Genomic DNA, 22,238 nt, shown 5'->3' with positions numbered 1-22,238 from the left:
GGTGACTTTCGAACAACTCCATGTATGAAGCCGCCCATAAAGCCGAAAATGGCTTCTACTGTGGAGGCGAAGCCACAAAGCGTGGCTCCACCGGCTTTATGAACAGCTTCGACCTTGGTAAAGGCAAAGTTGAAATTGAAGAAGTCGTTTGCCAAATATTTTTCAAAACGGCTTAAGTTCCATTGAAGAAGCCGCTCCACCAGGAGCCGGAGCCGGAGCTGTTTTTAGACGAGCCCTAAATTTGTCCATGCTCCACGGTTGGATGATCCTCATTATCCGATTTTGTATTTAAATATTGAAAATCGGATTTTTGTGATAGTTGAAGGGTGTAGATTGGACTTTTCTAAAAAATAAAGGGGTAAAGGGGTAAGCTGACGAACAAAATTAGTATTATTGGTCTAGTGAAATGCATGGCCTTCATTCTCATTAAAAAATCACTTCCGCAAATGAGGACAGTGGTCCAAGATATGTGCACAAAATTTGCAAGAATTTTCAAGGCAGCACATTTTACACCCTTTGGTGGTGACCTCAGTTCTTTTCTACGATCAGCTTGGCCCTGGCATGCCCTGCCTCTATCCTATACTGCTCGCCGATCCCCAGGTGTGCCATCAAGAACCAGACGACCGTGAGCAGCTCGCCGCCGCCGCTCAGCTGCTTAGCGTGGAAGTTGCTCCGGCACTTGTTCGCCGCGTAGCAGAGCATCTCCACCCACACCACGCGGATGACGCGCCACCGCTTACGCGGCGGCAGCTCCAGTAGCGACTTGGCCAGCCGGCACGCGTCGAACAGCACCGACTTGCTCCGGTCCCCCTTCACGTCCCTCGGCGCGATCTCGGCGCTCACGCCGAGCACCATCCTCGCCGCGGGCCCCGCGTCCGGGTGCGCCGTCCCGGCGCGCCCGAAGAAGTTCTTGGCCTCCGCGCAGGTGTCCCCGAACCGGATCTGCCCGATGCCCGCCGTCAGCATGAAAGGCCGCGCGACGAGGAGGAAGAGCATGTAGTTCGACATCGCCCGGCTGATCCCGACGTACGGCGCGATCTTCGCGTCGCCGTTGTCATCGTCGGAGTGGAAGCAGAGGTCCGTGGCTATGTGCCAGAGGAGGATGCTCTCGTCGAACTCCACCTCCACGCTCCAGCCGAGCTCCTTGTAGTAGCCTTTGCACTGGAGAGCCCACTGGCCCCTGTGGTTGCTGAACTTGCGGTAGCTCTCGGCGTCCACGATGCTCACCGTCTTATCCTTGAGCTCCCTGAACACCAAGATCTTCAGCTCGTGCGACACGTCGATGTGCCGGGTGTGCAGCCAACTGTCCCAGTGTCCTTTGAGCCCGAGGACGCTCAGGAGCTTGGTGAGCATGGTTGGTTTGTCCAGGAGGCAGAAGCTGATGAGGTTGTGCTGGGCCATCAGATTGGACCACTTCGACCGGCTTTCCGGCCGGAAGTACTGAATGCTCCGGAAGATCAGATTGCTCAGGAAGCAGAAATTACAGCTTCGCAGAGCGGCGTACGTCCAGTAGGATATGAGCATCATTCCAATTGCGTACACCTCCAAGCAAAGAGCTCCTCCGAACAAGATGTTAGTGATGCAAACATCGACGTGGTTGTATGATGACTGGTGCATACCCTTGTGGTGCAGCACGTTGAAGAGGAGGCACGCTGTCGACGTCGAGAGGAGCGTCAGGCACCGGAACAGGCGGCCGTACCAGGTGTGGATCACCGCCGCCTTGGAGTGCAGAGTGTCGTACATGAGCGACAGCTCGATCTCGATGACCTTGTACGCCTGCTCCGGCGTGAGCCGCAGGAACGTGGCCTGGCTACGGGTGCGCTCCTGGAAGCTGAGGATGAGGTTGACGAAGAGCCGCTTGAAGATGACGAAGAAGCGGCTCGCGTCGGCGATGACCTCCGTGTACGGCACGCTCTCCTCGGCGACGCCCACGGCAACGGCGGCGGCGGCCTCTGCACGGCGCTCCTGCTCGATGACGATCTCCGCCTGGAGCCCGGCCTCGCGGGTGAACCGGTACTCCTCCATGAACTTGGCGTAGTTGGGGCCCGGGTCCGGCGTCGTGACCATGCCGCTCCGCAGGTTGTCCACGCTCGCGCACTTGAGCGCCCATGTCCTCTCGCCGTACTTGACGATACCACTCACGAACATGAACACGGCGGGGGCTAGGATATCGGCACCGGGGTGCGACTTGGTGAAGACATACACGGCGAGGCCAACCTGTTAAGAAATGGAGGCGTCGTTAGCTGGAATCTGCAGCAGGCGGCGCAGGATTCTTCCGAGAGCGGCGCGTACCTGAGTGAGCAAGCTGAGCAGGTGGCGCTTCCAGAGCTCGTTGTCTTCGATGGAGAAGGCGGTGATGGTGTCCTGGCCGCCGAGGTGGAGGAGGAGGAACGGTGCCCACAAGGCCTGGATGCGGTGGGTGCTGCGCTTGAAGGACCGTGGGTCGACGCCCTTGGGCACGCGCGTCTGGGAGAGGTACCCGAGCGCGTAGATGGAGATGGAGTCCGCGAGCAGGTAGGCGAGCCACAGCAGCAGGCTCAGCACGGCGGAGACGTTGCGCTTGCGGATGCCGGCGAAGAAGAGGAGGAACACCTGGAGGGCGAGGCTGGTGAGCATGAGCATGCGGATCTCCCATTCGTTCCACACTGCCAGCAAGCTTTCCATGTACCTCCCGTTCACATCCATGTCTGCCTCCCCTTCCACGGTCCCTGCGTGTTACTGCCTTTGCCTGCGTGTCCAAAGGAATCAAGTCTTCTCTGGGGGTCAACACGCACTTGGGGCCAGTGGTGAGTGGTGACCGACCGCCCAAGTGGGCATCGCCTGTCCTTTTTATTGAAAGGGGCATCGCTTGTCCTGACTCCTGAGTCAGTCTCCGTTTACTCGCTAGTCGCTACGTGCTCCGTGCTTTTCGCTAGTCGCTAGTTTAGAGTGGAGCTGATACGCCAGATCGCTATTCTCGGCGCTTCTCTGAAGAAACAGCCGAGAAATCATCACTGCAATCCACATATCCCGGTGGGAGGCCGACGCCGTCAATGGCTGTGGAAGTCGTCCAGTTCCTGGTGAGGAAGTTTGTGGATAACCTCGCGGAGGAGGCGGCGGCGGCGGCCACGGAGCTCCCTTTCATCGCCCAGTTCAACACCGTGCGGGCCGAGCTGGAGAAGGCGGCGATTTCTCCAGATAACGCCGATGAGCTCCGGGAATGCCTCTACGAACTCACCGACTTGCTCGCTGAGTGCCGCATGCTCACCAACCGCCCGAACCGACGACGGCGGTTCTTCATGCAGCCCGACGCATGGCGGTTCTCCAAGACCAACAAGAGGGTGGCCGCGGTCAGGCGCAGAGTCCTCCAGTGCGTCGGAAACGACTCCGGTGGCGATACTGCGGCGTCGCAGGAGGACGGCGCCGCCGCCGCCACGGGGTTGGACCGCTGGACGACGGCTTGGCTCGACCGCAGCAGGATCCACGGATTCGACCAGCAGCTCATGGAGCTGGAGTCCATGGCGTTCAGGGACTGCGGCGTGGGGAGGCTTGCCGGCGTCGGCATCGTCGGCATGGGCGGCATCGGGAAGACCGCGCTCGCGCAGCTCCTGTTCAGCAGCCCGCGCGCTAGAGGACGCTTCTTCCCCAGGATCTGGATGTGCATGTCGCGCACCGTCTGTGCTGGAGCAGACAGGCGCAGGGAAGTTTTGCAGGGCATCCTCATGGCTCTTGGACACGAGGAGGATGCCATCCTGTCCATGGATGGCAGCAATAGCCTGGCGGAGCTGGTGATCGCCGTCCATGAGCAGCTCAAGGGGAAGAGGTATCTTATAGTGTTCGACGACGTGTGGCACGTCGACGACTGGTACGCCGACGTTGTTGGCGCTGGCGGCCAGAACACGCCGCAGAGAGCTGACGACTGGTCAGAACGCCTCGCGTTCGGGCTGCCCAAAGAGAGAGGCGGCCTGGTGGTCGTCACCAGCCGGCTGAAGCAGGCTGCAGAGACGATGGTGGGGAAGAGCTGTCTGCACCATGTGCAGCCATTGAGCGACAGCGAGAGCTGCTGGGCAATTTTCACGGACGCCCTCTCCCAGGCGAAAGGGACAGTCGATCTCCCCACCGTTGACAGCATGAAACAGGAGATCCTTAAAACCTGCGGCGGGCTCCCATCGGCGGCTAAGACAATGGGAGACATTTTTGCAAGCAGCAGTATCCTGTCGCCAGCAACATCTACTAGCCAGGAAATTAGCAAGAGTGGCCACATCATCACTGGTAACAATGGAAGTCTGAAATAGGCAACGCATCTGTATAGTAGATCCAATGGTACTTTGGTACTAGTGACTTGAAGAGTTCATTCAGGGTGAAAGAATGTTCATAGCTGTTCTTGCAGTAAACATTGGAGAAAAAGGGGGGGGGGGGGGGGGTATGTGCACAGTAAGAACTGCTCAAATTTGTCAATATGCTCCGCCAATGTGCTTAGATACACTGTAATATTACTGGGATTATTGCTTGGTCCACATTCTTTCTCATGGAAAACTGTTACTGATAATGAGATGCACATATAGTGATACTGTATGACTGCAAGAGTAATAATAAAAGCTCAATTGATTCAATCCCCTCTCCTACTTGTTGACTTGTTGGGTGTCATTGTTCATCCATACCCCATCCTTGTCATAAGGGAAAGATTTTAGCTTCATACATCTAAAGACCTCCAGAAAGGTCAGTTTTGGAAACATGTCATGCACCTGGGTCCATTGCACTGATAAATCATTCAAGAATTTCAGGCGCAATACCTCAATGTTCCACACCTCTGACGTGTTTTTGTCGCCAAAAGTATTTAGCATTCCTCCAGTGAAGTAGAGTCTCTTCAGTTTCAACAGCTTACTCGGACTTAACCAATCTGGTATCTTCTCCCCAGGGAAGCAGCACAGGTCTAGCTTCTCGAGATTTAGAGGTAGTGAGAGTGAAGCTAGCAGTGATGTTGAATCAGAAGTTTGATGGACTCGTTCCTTCTTTGAAAGTGATACAGCCCATGTAATTTTGAGGATGCAAAGGCCTTTGATATTCTGAAGCTCATTCAATTCGTCTTCTGTCACTGTAACTTTGCTTCCAATATATATGCTCAGCTTCTTCAGTTTGTCGAGCCTGGCCAACTCTGCTACTCGACAATTGTAATTGCCAGCGGAACCACCAATGACAAACCCTTTCAGGACTTGGAGTTCTGTAAGCAAGCTAATACCCCTTGGCATGCCTTCCAGCAAGTAACACTCTGACACATCAAGGTGAGTGAGCATCTGAAGAGACGTGATGCTCTCAGTCAGCCTCTCAAGGTTATGACAAGCATGAAGATCCAAGATCCTGAGATTTGAGAGTCTGCCAATGGAAGCAGGAAGTTCAATGATTCTAGAGATGCCCCTCAGACAAAGATATTTCAATTGATTGGATGACTGTAGTCCTTCCAAAAATTCGGTACTGTCGACTTCAATATGGTGTCGGTAAAGGTTGTGCCATCTTCCTAGTTGGAGAACTGAAATCTTCCTCAAATCCAAGAACCAGCTCTTCTCAAATTGGAGGTATCGCTCACTCACATTAAATATTGTTAGAATGTTTCTGAGTGATGCCACGTCTATTTCCAGTTGGTGCTCTTCAACTAGACAGGCACGGTAAGTAGCTGAAAAGTCCCATGTTGCATTGCCATTTGAATCAAATTCAAAAAACCGTGCCTGCCTTGCAACAGTAATCAACATACGCCGGATCCAAGGGTGCATCTTGCATTGGTTGACACCATATCTACGTTTCTGATACACTGGTTCAATCATCTCTCGAGCAATCAGCTTCTCAAAGCACTCCTTCCCGACATCTTCGGCTGTCTGATTTCTTGTGGCTGCTACTAAACCCTCACCAATCCACCAATGGATCATGGCCCTCTTGCTGATGATGGAATTTTCTGGGAAGATAGAGAAGCATAACAAGCACAGCTTCAGCTGTAGATCAAGATTATCATAGCTAAGCTGCAAATTAGACATGGTTGAGCTCTCAAGGATTTTCCTCTCAATCTCAAGCCTTTTCCACTGCTCCGAAACTTTTGCATGAACCCATTTAGATGGTACTGATGGCAAGGTTGTGGGAGCTGCTGCCTCAATCACAGGAACATGGAGAGGAATTTGCATACGATCTTTTAACTTGGACAATTCAGTGTTGACAATTTGGAGCTTGGAACGTATTGAATTGAGCTGGCTGTCTTCTTCTATGATTTCATCCAAATGACGAGCTATTCCTCCAAAGTCATTTATAATCTCATTTTCCCATGTAGATACTCTCTGTAGTATATTCTTGACCTCACAGGCTTCTTTCTTGATATTTTCAAACAGAAATGTAATATCCGAATATGAACTATCCTCATCTGGAACAAAAGGAACAGCTCTTGCCTTTTCCAATTGCATTAAAAATGGAGAAACAACTTCCTCCAATGTCCGCTCCTGCGACATGCTAGTTTTAGCAATCACCTGCAAGGAACCAGTTGGAAATGAAAGATTGATGTGCTGGTTTAAAGAATTGTTCTGGATCTAGCTACTTCTATGTTTTTTTACCCCTGCAATGTTTGTAGCCTGTAAACTTGAATTGAGCTATTTCATGGTGTATCATTGTGTTATTTTCGCAAATAATATTAGGAGATACCACTGCTTTATTGAAATCCAATCGGCCAAGTTACAGAGGGAGTTTATAGACAGGAGTAGGGACATCAAGTTAGAAGTTATCCATTGCATACCAATTCTATTGTCACCAGAAGGAATTGCACAAAATCAAAATAATTAGAATTACAAATGTATTGCATATTAGAGTAGGCTAGTGAGCATAATTGTATTTTGATTCTAGTTACACAATTGCCCAGGCAATTCCACTAGTCTTCCTAAAATTTGAGCACAGTAAAGTATTGATTCACGGTTGGATTTGAAATTGGCCAATCTGGCGAGGGAAAACTCCCACCAAAGTACCACCTTATATAAAACTCACGATATCCATACATACACCTAACAACATCACCATGGAGATGTTATCCAAAAAATAAACATCACTATGGAGCTCCAAATTTGATGTGGGAGAGTCAGCAGTGATCGGAAACAACGGAATTGGATTGCTCGAAGACTTATAGTAGTACTAAGGATATACCTTGATAATCCTGATATTAGTTGATAACTTTTTTACGCCACTAAACGCTTCTACCTACTTACTGTCATGAAGAGTTTCGTCAGGAAAGGAAAGGAGCTTCACTGCTTCAGGGCACCAGGATAGGAAAGGAAAAAAGAACAAACTCACCGAAGGACTTCACAGGAGGGTTGCCGCGGATCCGCGGTTTACCCCGGCCACAGCCTCCTCTGCGGCAGCCGCCAGGGCCTACCCAGCCATCTGCCCCCTCTTCACGTCGCTCAACTCCCTCCCCCGCGCCGGGCCTCGCGCTTCGACAGGTCTTTGTTGATGGAGAGATGAGCACAGCTCAGTAAGACTCGGTGCGCTCGGGGTAGTTCAGGGTGCTTTGGGTTGGGGGTACGGCCGAAGGGGGAGGGTGTCGCCCGTCGCCGGCGCTGAAGGCGCCGAGACGACGGATCTCTGCACCCGCTCGCTGGCAGCAATTGCAGCAGCCCGCGGACTCTAGCACGGTAACTTGGGTTGGGCCGGATAAGGCGGCCGGCGTCGGCCTACAAAAAGACTGATCTCATCCGAACGGTCCCTCCTAAAGATGGTAATCGCCGCCATTCACATTTGATCTCAGTGACTTTGCCACCGTTGAAGCCGCCGGAGCAGTTGAAGGACTCGGATGACGAGTGGACGGTGACGCAGTGGGATGCGAATCGACGTCTCGGCGACTGGACCGGAGGGGCATTCCGCACCAGGTTTTCTACCCGCCTGACTATAGCTCATCACTAACAGCCCGCGTGTCAGTGGCTGGGCGTTCCGCACCAGGTTTTCTCCCCTTCGCAGCAGCACGCCTTTCTCCGGGCGACCGACGACGAGCTCCCTCGCCCCTTATTCAGCGGATGAGGCTAGGTTTTTGGCGGGTATTGTTCTCCTTCCTCCTGCGTCTCTCACACTCCACGGCTGCTGGCACGCCGGGCGCTGAAACCAGCCTCGCTGCAGCCAGCGATCCACCTCCCAGCATCGCCCGTCTCCAGCATAGGACGGCAGGTGAGTGCTTCCTCTTTTCTAGTTTTTTTTCCCGAAAGGACGGCAGGAGACTTGCCGAATTTTTATCAGATGGAAAGAGAAAGAACAACAACCAAGAAAAGTTTCAAAATTATAACTGCACTTACTCCGACTACACACCACCTCCACTCAGAAGAAACCACCACACAAGCGGCATAAGCAGCAAACTGAAGAAACCACAACGCGAAAACAAGAAGAGACACCACTATGAGGTTGGAGCTTTTCTAGTTTTTGATTCCTGATTTCTGCCATACTATGTATGTGGGTACACACGGATAGGACTACCCTCTGCTAGGGTGTCCAGACTCTAAGCGTCTCGCTGTCGCCTCACAGGAGGGTGCGATAGTGTCTAACTCCGGCGTGTGCGCCAAGTGCATCGTGGTGGACGCGCGCCACCACATGCTCGGCCGCCTATCCTCGATCATCGCCAAGGAGCTGCTCAACGACCAGAAGGTCGTTGTAGTCCACTACGAGGAGATCTGACTCTCCGTGGGCCTAGCCCGCCATGAAGTCATCTGAGATACTGCCCACCCACCTGGTGGCCATAGGGTTTTCCAAGGCCTCACCCTTGTCCTCTGGGAGACGGGGCGTACGGTCCGGATCTGACAGCTGGGGCCGTGGTCTCCGGACCTCCCCCTGAGCTCGTATAGGTCCGGCGCCCCCTACGTGCCCGTGCCCCTGAGGGCAAAATACTTGGGGATGGCCTCCACAGGCCCGGACCCCCCAGGGGTCCGGCGCCGCCACATGTGGGAGCCAGATCTCTATAGGCCTGTCTCTCCAACTGGCCACGGGGGCCCGGACCCTCCTATTTTCTCCGGGAAAGGGTCCGGCGCCGCCACATGCCACCAAGGTGACGACTCCAGGTGCCCATGGCAGGAGGCCCCCCGCGGGACGCCAGCCCAACAACCGCATTAAATGCTAGTTGGTAGGCTGTGCGTGCCCAAGTCAAAGCATGGTCTGCCCAACTGACACCACGGTAAGCCCGCCTGTTACCAAGGCGGCGCGTCACTGTACTCTGCCCGTGGGCAGACGGCGTCTAGTCATATCAAGGCGCCGCGCGCTGCGTGCGTGAGTAATGATGGCCTGCTACAGGTGTGCTGAGGCGTGCGCCACAACAGTGCGCGCGGAGGCGACGGCGCGGCAGGGTCAGCGCTGCTTCTTCGTGTGTCAGAGGGTCTTGACCCAACATTGGCAGCATGGCTTCCACTTTTGGGTAACACTGACAGCAGTCACTGTGCTGGCAAGGCGGCACATGGCCATATCCTGGCTGTAGATACGCACATCAACTTCCCGATAGAGAGGACTACGGAGAGGAGCTGGAGATGAAGATCTCCATATCTCTCGTAGAACAGGCTCCTGTTGGCCGGGCCCACTTGTCGGGACCCTGCTCAGTGTAAGCACCTCCCTTGGACTATAAAAGGGAGAGTGTACTCGTTAGAAGGGCGGACATCTCAAGTTCTATTCAGGCTTTCACAATCAATACAACACTCAAGTGGACGTAGGGTGTTACGCTCCGGCGGCCCGAACCACTCTAAAATCCTTGTGTCTTTCCTGCGTTCATCCTCCCATCGATCAAGCGTTCCTAGGTCTCCCCCCAAACTCTTCCTTAATTAGAATTAGGCTGGTGCATTCCGCCACCCGGCTGCAGATTTCCTCCGACAATGTATGATGTACTGTAGGAACCAATTTTCCTCTTCCCCTCAAATTTACGATATCACTTTTCTGAGTTTTCTACCCTTCGATTAGAGATACTTAACCAAATCAAGGAGACACCATAATTAAAAAAAACTTGTATTAACAATACAAATATAGTTTTCGCGGTGGCGGAACCGGATAGAAAATCCAAGAGGGGCAGACAAACATATGGAATAGTCAATTTCATCCTCAAATTTTCTGCCGAAACTTAACTTCGTCCCTAAACTTTTAAAACAACAATTTTAATCCTCAAACTTCTCCATCCGGCTCAATTTAATCCTCAAACGTGGCATGCCATGTTGGCACGCTTTGTCACATCTAGTCAGCTATGGTTCATAAAAAAATTAACATTTCTATAAATTTGATCATCATAAAAGTTCTGCTTTTAGTTTTGCATTGATTTTCTGATGAAATTTGATCTACTTTCATCAACAAATTATATACTATATGCATTGGTTTTTTTTTTGTTGAGGGGGGCCATGGCCCCTGCCAGCCCCCCCTCAGTTCCGCCTGTTTTGTCCTCCATCCAAGCGCATGAATTGGCACTTGGTAAACTTGACCAGACTAACTCAGGAACTATAGTTGACAATACAGGAGAAACGGTATAATGGCATCCTATTGTTGCTTCCGGAAGCCAAGGCAACCAAGTAATATGCCAGTGCTGCAAATTAATCACGGAGAGTTGATTTCGTTTCAAGGTATGCTCGGGCTGCTTGGTCGTCCAGGTGTTGGAGTAGTTGTCATCCAAGGTATAGGTGGTTCTGGAAAGACATGGGCTGCAAAGGCTCTATACCGAGCGGCAAAGACCTCAAATCTCTTCGATGAATATATCTGGGTTTCATTGTCAATAAATTGTAGCATGAGAAAGTGTTTCAACAAGATTGCAGCATCTTTATCATGTAAGACCAGAGACGGCTTGTCCGTAGAAAGCACTAGGGCTATAATAAAGGAATATCTCACGCCACGGAAGTTCCTACTAGTTCTTGATAATGCTCATTTCACTGAAGAAAGTATCTTAGAGTACCTGGGAGTTCCTGATCCTCGACAACAAAGGCTTGGCTCAAAAATCTTTGTGACTACAAGAACTGGGAGAGCACGGAGTGTCATGCTGCCAAATATAGAGATAATGCCACAACCACTCACTTATGAGGAGTCATACGACCTACTGCGCGAGAAGATTGGAAAAGATATCAGCTTTGCGCATGACTTAATCAGCTATTGCTATGGCATCCCACTCATAATCATCCTATTGGCTGGGGCACTGTATGATGCACCTACGGAAGAGACATTTAGTGAGTTGGTCGCAAATGCGCATGCTGCTCTATCAACCAAGACATCATTTTTCAACACGATGCAGTGCATGGTGAAATTTGGGTATCATCAGCTTCCTAGTGATAATGTGCGACACTGCTTGCTCTACTGTTTAATCTTCCCAGACGATCAAGGAATTTCAGTCAAAGAGTTAATTTGGTACTGGATAATGGATGGTCTACTCCAAGAAGCTGTTGGTTTTGATGAGGCTAACCACATTGGTAAGGAAATTCTTGATGTCCTCATAAAGCATGGTATGGTATATTTGGATGATAATGATCACGTACACATGCATAATATGATTAGGGAGACTGTGTCAAGATTTGGAAAGGATATGGGTTACAAAGAGCAAAGTTACCAGTATTTTAGCAATCCTATTGTCAAATTAGAGCATCTTTCAAAGTATAGCGATAGAGTTTCGTTAATGGACACTGAAGTGGAATATCTCCGCGGAAGTCCAAAGTGCTTACATATTTCATCATTACTTTTAAGAGGAAACTATCTTTTGAAAGCTATATCAGATGAATTCTTTAACCAAATGGCGGGAACACTGCAGATACTAGACCTGTCATTTACTCGAAATGAAGTGTTGCCGCATTCTATCTCCTATTTGATTAGGCTGAGAATGTTGTTACTGATTGGTTGTGATCATTTGCAAGAAATTCGATACATAGCTCCACTGGAACGGCTGGAGGTGCTGGATGCTTCAGGTTGTAGTTCTCTGAAGAGTGTAGAGTCTGGGTCATTTGACCGTATGGTGTTTCTCAAGGTCCTTGACCTCTCTGCCACTTCCATCACTTCCTTGACATCAATTCCAGTATCTATGGAGCTTCGCCACATCAATCTACAGGGTTGCCCATTTCTGGGATCTGAGGCCCCTTATGGAGTGTCAAAAGACGGTGGTATACGGAACCTGCAGCTTGGCAGTATTGAAGATCTAGCGGCTTGGATGGGCATGCTATGGTTACCTTGTGGACTGACTTTCCAGCTCTCTGATAGGTTTGGCATGAAAGTATCACTTGATGCCAACAGGGATAGTAATTCATATGTTTATGCCAGTGATACCTATTTTTTAAAATGCTTGGGAGAAGATTCTCCACTGTGGTATAACTGTTTTCAGAAGTTTCAAATTGTCATCTCCCCTTCGATGGATAGCGAAACCATGGACACTGATGGCCAAGTAAGAAATACAGATTCCATCTTTGAGAATTCGTACTTTAGGGCAAAGCACTTCACATATTCCACTGATCCCACGAGATATCTGGAAATAAATGGTACTGTTGGTGTTCCATCTGATCTTGATGGTATTCTGTGTCATGCTGAGCTGATATTGTTAAAGAGATTAGTTATGACCACCAGATTCTCTGATCTGATTGTTAGAAGTATGGCAGCAGTAAGAGAACTCTGGCTAGAAAATTGTGACCACCTGGAGAGTCTTCTGTCAGCAGACGAAGTTCAGGCACTGTCTACGGTAGGCAATTTATCATCCTTATGCAAAGGGGTGGAAGATGTGACTAGTTTCAGTTGTCTGAAGCACTTGCTCCTCTATTGCTGTCCAAAACTACTCTACCTATTCCCTTCGGCGCTACACTTTCCGAACCTTAAAACATTGCATATAAGATTTTGCGACGTTTTGAAGAGGGTATTTGACAGCTCGGTCTTGGGAGAGGACACTCTTCCAAGGTTGCAGTCGCTGCAACTGTGGGAGCTCCCTGAGCTAACCTGTGTGTGTGGTGGAGTCTTGCCATCTCTGAAGAACCTCAAGGTGAGAGGCTGCGCAAAACTGAGGAAAATTCCTGTTAGTGTGAATGAAAATAGCCCGTTTGTAACTACTACCGGGGAGCAGTTGTGGTGGGACAGTTTATTATGGGATGACGAAACCATCAAGCGTTGGTTGCTGTTCAGAAATTGGGGGCCCTTGCTACCTCATCTTGCAACTGAAGGATGAAGATATACACATATACATGTGTTTCAGAAGCTTTTTTTTTTAACACTAGTTTCAGAAGCATTTGTCAGTCATTCTACGGTTTCTCAGACCAACATGTTTTTTGGTCTGACCTTCCTATATGTCATGGTTGGTACACGGCTCGTGCAACTTTCTGAATTGATCTTGTAGCGAAAACCTGCTATCTGGTTGTACCTTAAGTAAGTCTGTAAAAACACGAAGCAAACTGAGTTTGGCTCGGCGTGCTAGTAATTGAACAAGGTTTAGCAACTTTCTGCTACGTGTTTGCTCCGTGCCCAAAAGGATGCTTTATATCGTAGATACAGGAAGCGAATTGTTTCTGCAAATAATTGCGACTTCTACACTTCGTGGTCAGGTATTCAGGTTTTTCACTTGTTTCGTACTTGTAGTTACTGGAGATCTGAATGCGTGGTGGACTGGCACATCGCCCTCTCCTCTCTGTTCGCGCAGCGCGCGCGGCGGCAGGGGTTTTCAGGTTGCGTCGGACTCCGTTGCGTATGGCGAAACTGAATTCAGGTCTTCTGCACTTGTCGAGGTTTTCGGTGCCCACCTTCTGCTTGAATTGGCGAGTGCTGAGAAGTTCCTTTCTTAGGAAAATCAGGATGCTGTTATTGATTGCTAATGGAAGTAACATTCACAAACGAAAATAAGAAACGATGGACCTGTGCTAAAGGGGCAGCTTATTTGCTGAATTCACCTCTGGGAACTCAATCTGCACATTGAGGAACAAAAAAAAACGATCTTCTGCAGTTCTGCAGGATGCATATCTGCCATAAAACACCGTAACATGCAGCAGCCCAGAGCCCCAGACATGGTATGTTTACCTTGCAGTCGCCCGTCTTCCTGCATTGGCTATTCCAGGAATTGTGCAAGCCACCAATGCAACCTGGCGTCCTGGCCATTCGCCCCATGCCCCACTGTCCAAGCATCTGTTAAAAGTTCCCAAATTTACTCTGCGGTGAATCCAAAGTGTAAAACCGAACCCCTAATCTAATCTACCATGAAGCAGCAACACGGTCATGAGAGTGAGACATGGACCAGGCTAGGTAGTACAGCGCGCTGCTGCCTCGCCGTCGGCCCGGCGCCCCGCACCAGCCACTCTTCAAGGGGCTGGCTGTGCCATCCACCAACCTGGCGCCCCCCATCCGTGACCCATCGGGTCCATCCACCCCCACCCGCGTGGCGCGCCGGACGGGCCACCCGTCCCAACCCCTGCGCAGAAATTGACGCCGCATCGCCCCCGCACCCTCTCCAACCCAACATCCGGCCAGCACGGCCAGCGATCGATGCACCCCGGCTGGACGCCTCATGTGCCTTGCCGCGACCGCGACCGCGACCGCGACCTCTCTCTCACGCGGCAGCCGGGCAGCTAGCTCCATCGGCAGGCACGGGCACGGCCGGGGGTGGGCGCGCCCGTGGGGCTCCCGGCGCTTTCCTCCCCTCTCCTTTCCTGCGAGATTGGTATTCGAATAATGGGCGGCCGCCGCACATGCCATGTCCCCCCACCCCCCCAACCGGCGCGGCCACCATCGGGGCTCGCCCGCCCGCCCGAATCGAGCTGGTTAGTTGCGGATCGATGGAACGATCTGACGGGTGGAGCAAACCGAGCGGGGTTTTAGTGCGGTGCAGCCGTGCAGGACGAGGCCGGCGATGGTCCGTCCGGTCTCCGGTGGGTTACTCCGATCCGGTGAATGCGCCGGCGAGCCCAGGCCCCAGCCACGGCAAAGCTCTTGTTCACGGTCACGGCACGGCCGTTGTGCAGCGCGGCCAGCCGGCCCGCCATGATTGCTGCTTTGTTGCATCCGAGCTTTGTGGTGCTGAGCTAAAATGATTGGTAAAGGCCAATCGGTCCCTCGTGTTCCTGTGTTCCCCCGCGCCGCTCATGGACATGGACCCGTGCGATTCGGTGGTTGCGCAAAGCTCGTGTACGATTTGCTCGGCTCTTTTGGCCGCGCCTGCTCATGCGGTCATGCCGTTTTACATCTGCAGCACTAGTGCCTGCATGTTAAGTAACTCTTGAGTTTCTGACAGCACTTCACTGCAGACATGCCGGAACGCAGTGCACTCGTGAGATGGAGGCGCAAAACGATAGGTTCTAACATGGGACGAACGGAGCAGCAGTGTGACAAAACGACAGGTAACAGCTTTGAGTGCCCAAGTTTTTCACCTGCCAGTCCAGTTTGTCACTTGCAGCAAACCCATCGAAGAGGACATGGAACAGTGCCACCGAAAGCGACCGGTGCACTGACGATATCGGCACGCTTCTGCTGCATAGCCTGCCCTGTGCATGGCCGCTTGCAATTGCGCGCATAGTGCCCCGGCCCCCGGGGCAGTCAGCCATGACCGAGCTGCATGCATGCATGCATGATCTCCTCCGTATTCCTGGCAAGTGGCCAAGGAACCACGCATGGGGTGTCTTTTAAAGCTCGAATCATACGAGCAGGAGCAGGGCATGAATTTCTGATAGCATAATCTGTAGGGACTAGTCGGCGCGAAGCTTGCATTGCGAGCCTACACATTCAGGCCGGATCCGGATCAGGTTCACGCAATGCAAACCCATGACCGGACACCGGGGAGATAGGCCCGGCGGCCATCGCTGCTAGTGCTACTAGCTGCGGATGCACACCGCACACGGCAGCACCCATCAGATGGCCGCCCTTATTGCGGTAGGGCGAGGCGGCGCATGGCGTCCCTGCCGCCCCATAAGGTCCCTGTCCATGGCTCCATGCATGCACCCCCTGTTGGATGGGATGCCCATGTCGTCGTTCCGGGCAGAGCTCCGACACCCCAAGACCCAGACCAACGGCGCTGCCGCTGCCGCTGCAGATCACCGCGCACGCTGACACGCCACGCATTAACGTTTCCTAACAGTGCCAGAGCATCTGTCCTGACCGCCTGCCCAGAACGTGGCCTCCTTTTTGTTTATCCGGTGGCCGTTCGCGAGCGAGGCGCCAATTCGGAGAACCGAATCGCGCTGCCAAACCGTAAACACATTGGGAGGGAGAGGTCGAGGGAACTGAACGTTTTGGCAGCAACCGAGATCGGATAGCGCGAAGAACCGCACGCCCCCGCAGCAAGCATCCCAAAGAACTTTGTTTTTCCAACCACCAGATTTGGCGCATCGCGTGCCAGCTCACCCCGGGATCCGGAACCACCGCGGCATTCTAGCCGTACGAGTCCCTCGCCGCGACACGAGCGCCGACGAGGAGGAGGAGGTAGCCGACGACGACGACGACGACGACGATGCACGGGCTTTATCCGGCCGCGAGCCCCCACGCATGTGCGCGTCGTATCATGACAAACACGGCGATCCCCCCACGCCCAACCCTCCACGGGCGAGCGCAGAGCGGATTCTTCCGTGGCGACGCGTCCGTCGGTCGGCTACCTTCTCGCCCCCCAATTAATCAGCTCAATGATCCGTCCCCATCATAACTGCTGTGATCGCGACCGGTTGCAACGGCACGATTACGCAGCTCGCTTCAATTATGCGAGGGGGAGCCGTGCGTTAACGAGCGCTCACGCATGTTTACCCAGCTCCTGGCTGCCTGATGATGATGAGCAGCAGCAGCTCGACGGAAACGGACTGGAAAGCGGGCGGGCCTGCGGGTGGATTGGACGGAGCACGGCGGCGGCAGCGGGAGCCGGGAGGGAATGAGCACAAGATTCCCTGCAGCTGCCAGCTCGAAAGAGGCGCGGGAGAACGTGGGCAGCCGGCCTGGCCTGGCCAGCCTCGCCGTCGCCGGTCGCCGTCCTTTCCTTCTCCCCCACTCTACTAGACAGCCAGGCGCGCGCCACGGCTCCTTCCTTGTCGGACCCGGCACGGGCCGACCACCGCCGCAATCATACATTCACTCGTACGTACGTGCGTGCAAGCGAGACGCCGTGGGGGCGTGGCGCCGGCTGGCGGCTGCCAGTAGGATCCTTCGTCGAGCCCAGTCGTGCGCGGCGCGACCCCGCGCGCTCGTGGATACAGGGCGTCTCTTGTCACGTCACGGCGGTACACCGTACGCGTACGCGCTCTCGGCATGTGAAGCCCAGGTACGGAGACAACTACTGGCGGGTCCGCCGGCCCCGGAAGCATTATTTGCCGATCTCCATCGGGGCGCGCCGGCCGGCCGGCGGCAGGGGGAGGAGGAGATTCTACCGCCGCCGTGTACGGTCAGCGCCAGGCTTTCTGTTGGTATACTGACGTGGGTGGAAGGTTGCATCAACTCGTAGTTGTTTGGGGCCGATTCGTTAGCAACCGAGCGAGGTATCTCCGGTGGTCGGCGGTCTGAGGTGGGTCCTGATTAGAGCGAGCCCGCATCTGCTTAATTTGGTCGGCCATCGAGGGATTATTATCTCTTCCTGGCCTGCTTGTTTAGTGTATCAGGTACATGCACACCCACAGCCTGAGGTGAGGTACGTCCTCCATCCACAAAAGAGTGCAACTCGTAGCTTTTCACGAAGTCAAATAATTTTAAGATTGTTCAAATTTCTACAAAATAGTATTAATATTTATATTATAAAATAAATATTATTAGCTTAATCATGTACTAAATTTATTTGGAGACATAAATATTAATATTTTTTATAAATTTAAATAAATTTAAAATTATTTAACTTGTTTTGCATTCTTCCGTGCACTGCCAGCACCGCACTAACCCCCGAAAAGCACCTCTTATCATCTCGCGCGCGACTGACAGAGCGCACGGACGCCCGGTGGTTTGCCCAGGTCGTCGGGGTTCTACTACCACTGTGGCACTGTTCCTCGCGATAACTCTTTGTCACCAGCAAAAGTCGCTGTCCTTGGAAGACGGGCCACGACTCGGGCTCTCGGGCTTTTTTCTCGTCGCACTGCTCACTTTCAAGGTTCAAGGGACCAGCAAGCGGCGTTTTCACCCGGCGCTCGCTGTCCGTCCGTTGGTCCGCAGGCTGCGTTTCCTACCGCCCCATTACCGTGCCCGGCCGAGGCGCGATTGGCCTTGATAGCCCAGCCAAGCGTCCGTCCCCTACCGACCCGGCGACCCTCGCTCAATCGCCCGTTCGATCCGACGGGGAACGCGAGAGAGCAGCGGCCTCGCCGCAGTACAGGCGCTGCAGGAGCTCGGCTCTCCAAGCGTCCCTCCAATGGCGAGTGCGCGCGTACTACGCGGACGCAGGAGCTAGCCAGCCTCCTCGACCTGTGACCTGTCGGCCCTACCTACCTGACCCACCACCTTCCTCTTCCTTTCCCCGCCTCCCCGCCTCTCGAGGCTCGCTTATATATACCGCCCTCGCGCCTCCCAGGCTTCGTCATCCCACCCTCACTCATCCGACGGACGCACAGCTCACCGCGCACCTGCCAAGCAAAGCCACCACTTGAGAACCGGCCGGCCAGCCAACTAACCGGGGCCGAGAAGGAAGGAAATCTCTCACCCGCCGCCTCCAGGCAGGATGTGCAACTCCAACGTCAAGTCCGCGGGCGTCGCCCAGATCGACGGCCGCCCGGTGCTGCAGCCGGCAGGCAACCGCGTGGCGCCGCCGGAGGGGGCGCGCCCGCTCAAGAAGTCCCTGCACAAGTCGCTCTCCATGCCGGCCTCCTTCGACAACAATGCCGCCGCCACCTGCGCGGCCGCGCGCCACGCGCCCGAGAGCACCACCCGCGCCGCGCCAGCGGCTTCGCTGCTGCCTCCCGCGACGCCGGCCTCGGTCACCGCGAGGGCGACGAAGGCGGCGGCGGCGGCCGCTTCGGAGAAGAGCAGGGCCAAGGCCAGGAAGCCCGGCGCGGTGCTCCCGGTGGTGACGTTCGCGGCGCTGGATGCGTTCGAGCCCGCGGGGAGCATCGCGGCGGCGCAGCGGGAGCACGCCGCGCTGGCGCAGGCGCAGCGCAAGATGCGGATCGCGCACTACGGCCGCACCGCGTCCTTCTCCCGTGTCGAGGGGAGGGTAAGCGCCACCGCCACGGCCTCGGCCACCGAGCCGGCCGTCCCCGCCTCCCCCACCGGGCTCGAAGAGAAGCGCTGCAGCTTCATCACCCCCTACTCAGGTAATAAAGCTGCGCAAGCTCGCGCCAAAAGGCCGCACGACCATGCTCGACACCGTCCGCTAACGTCAGCTGCTCTGCTCTGTGTCCGTGGCGTGCAGACCCCCTGTATGTGGCGTACCACGACGAGGAGTGGGGAGTGCCCGTGCACGACGACGAGTGAGTTGCCATTCCTCCTCCGCATTGCTCCTCGCATGTTCTAGTAACAGTCTCCTCATGTTTTCGCGGCGCTGTTCTGGCAGGTTGCTGTTCGAGATGCTCACCCTGTCAGGCGTCCAAGTCGGGGCAGACTGGACTTCCATCCTGAAGAAGAGACACGTCTACAGGTTCGGAACAGAGCAACACCTACAGTAGCAGCAGCAGCGGCAGCTACATTCCTGAAACATTTGAGCTGATTTCGTTCTGTGCTTTCCTGAATGCCTTGTCGCAATGCAAACAGGGAGGCGTTCTCCGGCTTCAACGTGGACGCCGTGGCCAATTACACCGAGAAGCAGATGGCGTCGCTGAGCGCCGACTTCGGCCTGGACCTGGGCACCGTCAGAGGGACCGTCAACAACGCCTGCCGGACCCTCGAGGTACCGTCAGTTCAGCACGATTACCGACATGTTCTCAGTTCAAATTCCCTCGTTCAGCGAGTTCAGGATTAGAAATGCCCTAAATCTGAGCTTTTCACCATCAGAATCCACAAAAAATTGTGTGTTGTTTCTGGTCCCAGTTGGTACCACTTGGTAGTGCGTTTGGATCGGTTGGGCCTCCTGACAAGATAGTAGTTCGGGTTCCGGTGCCATGTCACAACCGAAGCTTAACCGAAAGACGATAGGCGGCTGACAATGAATGAATGGAGGAGGCCTACGAAACGAAACCTGTTGCTGTTAGGTGCCGGAGCTGAACTCGTATTCTGAGAGTGAGTGAAAGCGAGGCCTAACAGAATCGTTGCCACTCCTGACTGTCAGACAGCTCAGTGAGGCAGAGAAGCAGCTAGCTAGCGCCGCGCTTTAGAGGTGGCCACTTTGCCGATGCAGAGGGCAAGTGCGTCGTCGCAAAGCAGCTGGACGTACTGGACGCGGCCAAAAAGAGTGGGCGCCCGTAGCTTCCCGATGGGTGTTCTGGTGGCAGGAAAAGGAAAGAAAAGATGCTAATCGTACTTGTTTGGCACGCCTCCAGCTTAAGCTCGCTTCACATTCTCACGAAACAATATCCAGCGCGTTGCAGTTGCACGTTAATCTGTTGCTGACAAGGTTCCATTTTTCCCAAGCGGGGCTGTCAGCCGGCTCCCACTAACCACCAATCAACTACCACCAACTAATCTACCGGCCAAGTACTTAGTAGTATTCAATTGCGCATACTAGTATACTATGGTAGTAGCTTACACGGCAGAGGAATATAAAGATCAGATGGTGATGGTGCATTTCGTGCTGCAGGTGCGGAGGGACTTCGGGTCGCTGGACAAGTACGTGTGGGCGTTCGTGAACAACAAGCCGCTGTCGCCGGGCTACAAGTACAGCCGGAAGATCCCGGTGAAGACGTCCAAGTCGGAGTCCATCAGCAAGGACATGGTCCGCCGGGGCTTCCGCTTCGTCGGCCCCACCGTCATCCACTCCTTCATGGAGGCCGTCGGGCTCACCAACGACCACCTCGTCTCCTGCCCGCGCCACCGCGCCTGCTCCGCCGCAGCCGCCGCCGGGCGCGCTAACTGATTTCTACTTCTGACCACCCCGGCCGCCGCCACGAGGCAGCCAGCCGGCGGCGGCAGGACACGAGGACGACGGGACTTCTCCAAGTAAGGACAAGATGAGAGAGGGACAGAAAAAACGATAGCGTCAAGTAGTGAGACTAGTATACAAAAGAGTGTGCTGGTTTGCAACTGTGCGTGTGTGTGTGTATGATGATGAGTGTGCTTGTGTAGATTAATTACCGCCTCCCCCTAATTAGCCAATGAAGGAGCTTGCTTGCTTGTTAATTATTGCCCCCCTCAATTACCGCTTGGTAACTACTCATTGATGACGTGAGTACCGCCGCTACAGCAGCTTGTAGTAGTCAATTAGCCATTGTTTGTGAGGTGCTAGGTGGGTGCGTGTGCATGTGGCGTGCTCGCTTTGCAGCTGCACGCCGATGTGCACTCGGATAGGGATGCATGGAGGGGACGGTGATGATTAGGGAGGGGGGAAGAAGCCCGGCCGTGTGGGCTACCGGGCATGTGGGCTGGCCTGATTAAAGCGAGGTAACAGCGCACTCACGGCAGCCCATGTGGTGCCGCAGGCAAGCGCATGTGCAGGAGAGAGACCGAGGGAGAGGAGGGGAAGTGAGGGGACGACGAGGCCCCCGCTTTGCCGGCGCATGTGACCCTGCGCCTCGCGCACTCTTCAATCCTCGCGCTGTGCCTGTGCCTGTGCCTGTGCCTGTGCCTGTGCTGCGCGCAAAATGGGAGGACGGGCACGAACGGACGGACCCATGCTTCCACTATCGACGGCGTGCCAGTGATGGCCGCCACTGCACCGCACTGCATCGCCCGTCCATCCGTTCCGGCCATCTGTTACTCCTGCGCTGCAGCGTAGTTGTGTACAGGTCGTCGCGTGTACCGTGACCATGGCCGGCCGCTCGCAGGCGGAAGGAAATGGCACGGTGGCGTTCTGATGATGTACCTACCATTTCGCACCCAAATCCGTAGAGCATTATGCGGGCGACGACTTTTCGTGTACGCGTGCTGCTCTACTGTATCGGCAGATTACCATGACAGCGATGACCAAGCAGAAGCACAGTGCCGCTAGCTACGAGCCTACTACAGACAAGGCTGTACGTGCTCTCGTCTGGTGCGATGCTTCCTTCCTGTTGCGACATGTCTCCCCCTCCCCTCCTTCCCCGCTTGGTCGGTTGATGGCCAATCTTCTTTCCCGCGCGCACATCTCCGCGGGAATCTTGGCATGTGCGCGAGCGCCGCGGCGTCTCTCCCTCTCCCTCGCTCGCTGCCTTGGTTCTTTCTTGTGTGCCTGCCGCCCCCATCCATACCCAGTTGCGGCTTTATTTGTGCGCTTCTTCTCCAGCGCTTTTCTTCTTATTGTTTGTGCCGTGGGTCTGCGGTTC

General features: G+C 54.0%; 5 protein-coding genes across 10 annotated transcripts; 3 read left to right on the top strand and 2 right to left on the bottom strand.

Moving 5' to 3' along the window:
* Positions 1-393: 393 nt before the first annotated feature.
* On the bottom strand, positions 394-3,057 carry LOC112893508. Its single transcript, XM_025960881.1, has 2 exons — positions 2,293-3,057; positions 394-2,217 (listed from the first exon to the last, which is right to left on the bottom strand). The coding sequence occupies exons 1-2, from the start codon at positions 2,683-2,685 to the stop codon at positions 529-531; spliced, it is 2,082 nt and encodes a 693-aa protein (XP_025816666.1). The 5' UTR covers positions 2,686-3,057; the 3' UTR covers positions 394-528.
* Positions 2,995-4,299, top strand: LOC112893510 (probable disease resistance protein At5g45440). Its single transcript, XM_025960884.1, has one exon. The coding sequence runs from the start codon at positions 3,033-3,035 to the stop codon at positions 4,272-4,274; it is 1,242 nt and encodes a 413-aa protein (XP_025816669.1). The 5' UTR covers positions 2,995-3,032; the 3' UTR covers positions 4,275-4,299.
* A 108-nt stretch (positions 4,300-4,407) lies between these two features.
* LOC112893509 (disease resistance RPP13-like protein 4) lies at positions 4,408-7,640 on the bottom strand. The gene is made up of 2 exons (XM_025960882.1): positions 7,297-7,640; positions 4,408-6,485 (listed from the first exon to the last, which is right to left on the bottom strand). Exon 2 carries the CDS (start codon positions 6,465-6,467, stop codon positions 4,602-4,604), a length of 1,866 nt encoding a protein of 621 aa, XP_025816667.1. The 5' UTR covers positions 6,468-6,485; positions 7,297-7,640; the 3' UTR covers positions 4,408-4,601.
* A 265-nt stretch (positions 7,641-7,905) lies between these two features.
* On the top strand, positions 7,906-13,412 carry LOC112893507 (probable disease resistance protein At1g61300). 6 transcript variants are annotated; one of them, XM_025960875.1, is made up of 3 exons: positions 7,924-8,163; positions 8,315-8,393; positions 10,471-13,412. In XM_025960875.1, exons 2-3 carry the CDS (start codon positions 8,389-8,391, stop codon positions 13,133-13,135), a joined length of 2,670 nt encoding a protein of 889 aa, XP_025816660.1. In that variant the 5' UTR covers positions 7,924-8,163; positions 8,315-8,388; the 3' UTR covers positions 13,136-13,412. The 6 variants fall into 6 exon arrangements, with proteins under 6 accessions (XP_025816661.1, XP_025816660.1, XP_025816663.1 ...); XM_025960880.1 differs by lacking the exon at positions 7,924-8,163 and having other exon boundaries at positions 8,174-8,393; positions 10,471-11,408; positions 11,847-13,412; XM_025960876.1 differs by lacking the exon at positions 8,315-8,393 and having other exon boundaries at positions 7,906-8,163.
* Positions 13,413-18,418: 5,006 nt separating this feature from the next.
* On the top strand, positions 18,419-21,117 carry LOC112894053. The gene is made up of 5 exons (XM_025961626.1): positions 18,419-19,160; positions 19,259-19,316; positions 19,400-19,483; positions 19,597-19,732; positions 20,579-21,117. Exons 1-5 carry the CDS (start codon positions 18,569-18,571, stop codon positions 20,852-20,854), a joined length of 1,146 nt encoding a protein of 381 aa, XP_025817411.1. The 5' UTR covers positions 18,419-18,568; the 3' UTR covers positions 20,855-21,117.
* Positions 21,118-22,238: the final 1,121 nt, after the last annotated feature.

The sequence above is a fragment of the Panicum hallii genome, chromosome 5 (assembly GCF_002211085.1).
Source record: "Panicum hallii strain FIL2 chromosome 5, PHallii_v3.1, whole genome shotgun sequence".
Taxonomy (NCBI): Eukaryota; Viridiplantae; Streptophyta; class Magnoliopsida; order Poales; family Poaceae; genus Panicum; species Panicum hallii.
The sequence above is the reverse complement of the archived record's forward strand: the minus strand, read 5'-3'. Positions and strand labels throughout refer to the sequence as shown.

Excerpts from the sequence above, each read along its gene's own strand:
- LOC112893508 (XM_025960881.1), bottom strand. The coding sequence starts at position 2,685 with ATGGATGTGAACGGGAGGTACATGGAAAGCTTGCTGGCAGTGTGGAAC. Across the intron at positions 2,218-2,292 it reads TGCTCAGCTTGCTCACTCAG|GTTGGCCTCGCCGTGTATGT; the intron begins GTACGCGCCGCT and ends ATTTCTTAACAG.
- LOC112893509 (XM_025960882.1), bottom strand. The coding sequence starts at position 6,467 with ATGTCGCAGGAGCGGACATTGGAGGAAGTTGTTTCTCCATTTTTAATG.
- LOC112894053 (XM_025961626.1), top strand. The coding sequence starts at position 18,569 with ATGTGCAACTCCAACGTCAAGTCCGCGGGCGTCGCCCAGATCGACGGC. Across the intron at positions 19,484-19,596 it reads AAGAAGAGACACGTCTACAG|GGAGGCGTTCTCCGGCTTCA; the intron begins GTTCGGAACAGA and ends CAATGCAAACAG. Across the intron at positions 19,733-20,578 it reads ACGCCTGCCGGACCCTCGAG|GTGCGGAGGGACTTCGGGTC; the intron begins GTACCGTCAGTT and ends TTCGTGCTGCAG.
- LOC112893510 (XM_025960884.1), top strand. The coding sequence starts at position 3,033 with ATGGCTGTGGAAGTCGTCCAGTTCCTGGTGAGGAAGTTTGTGGATAAC.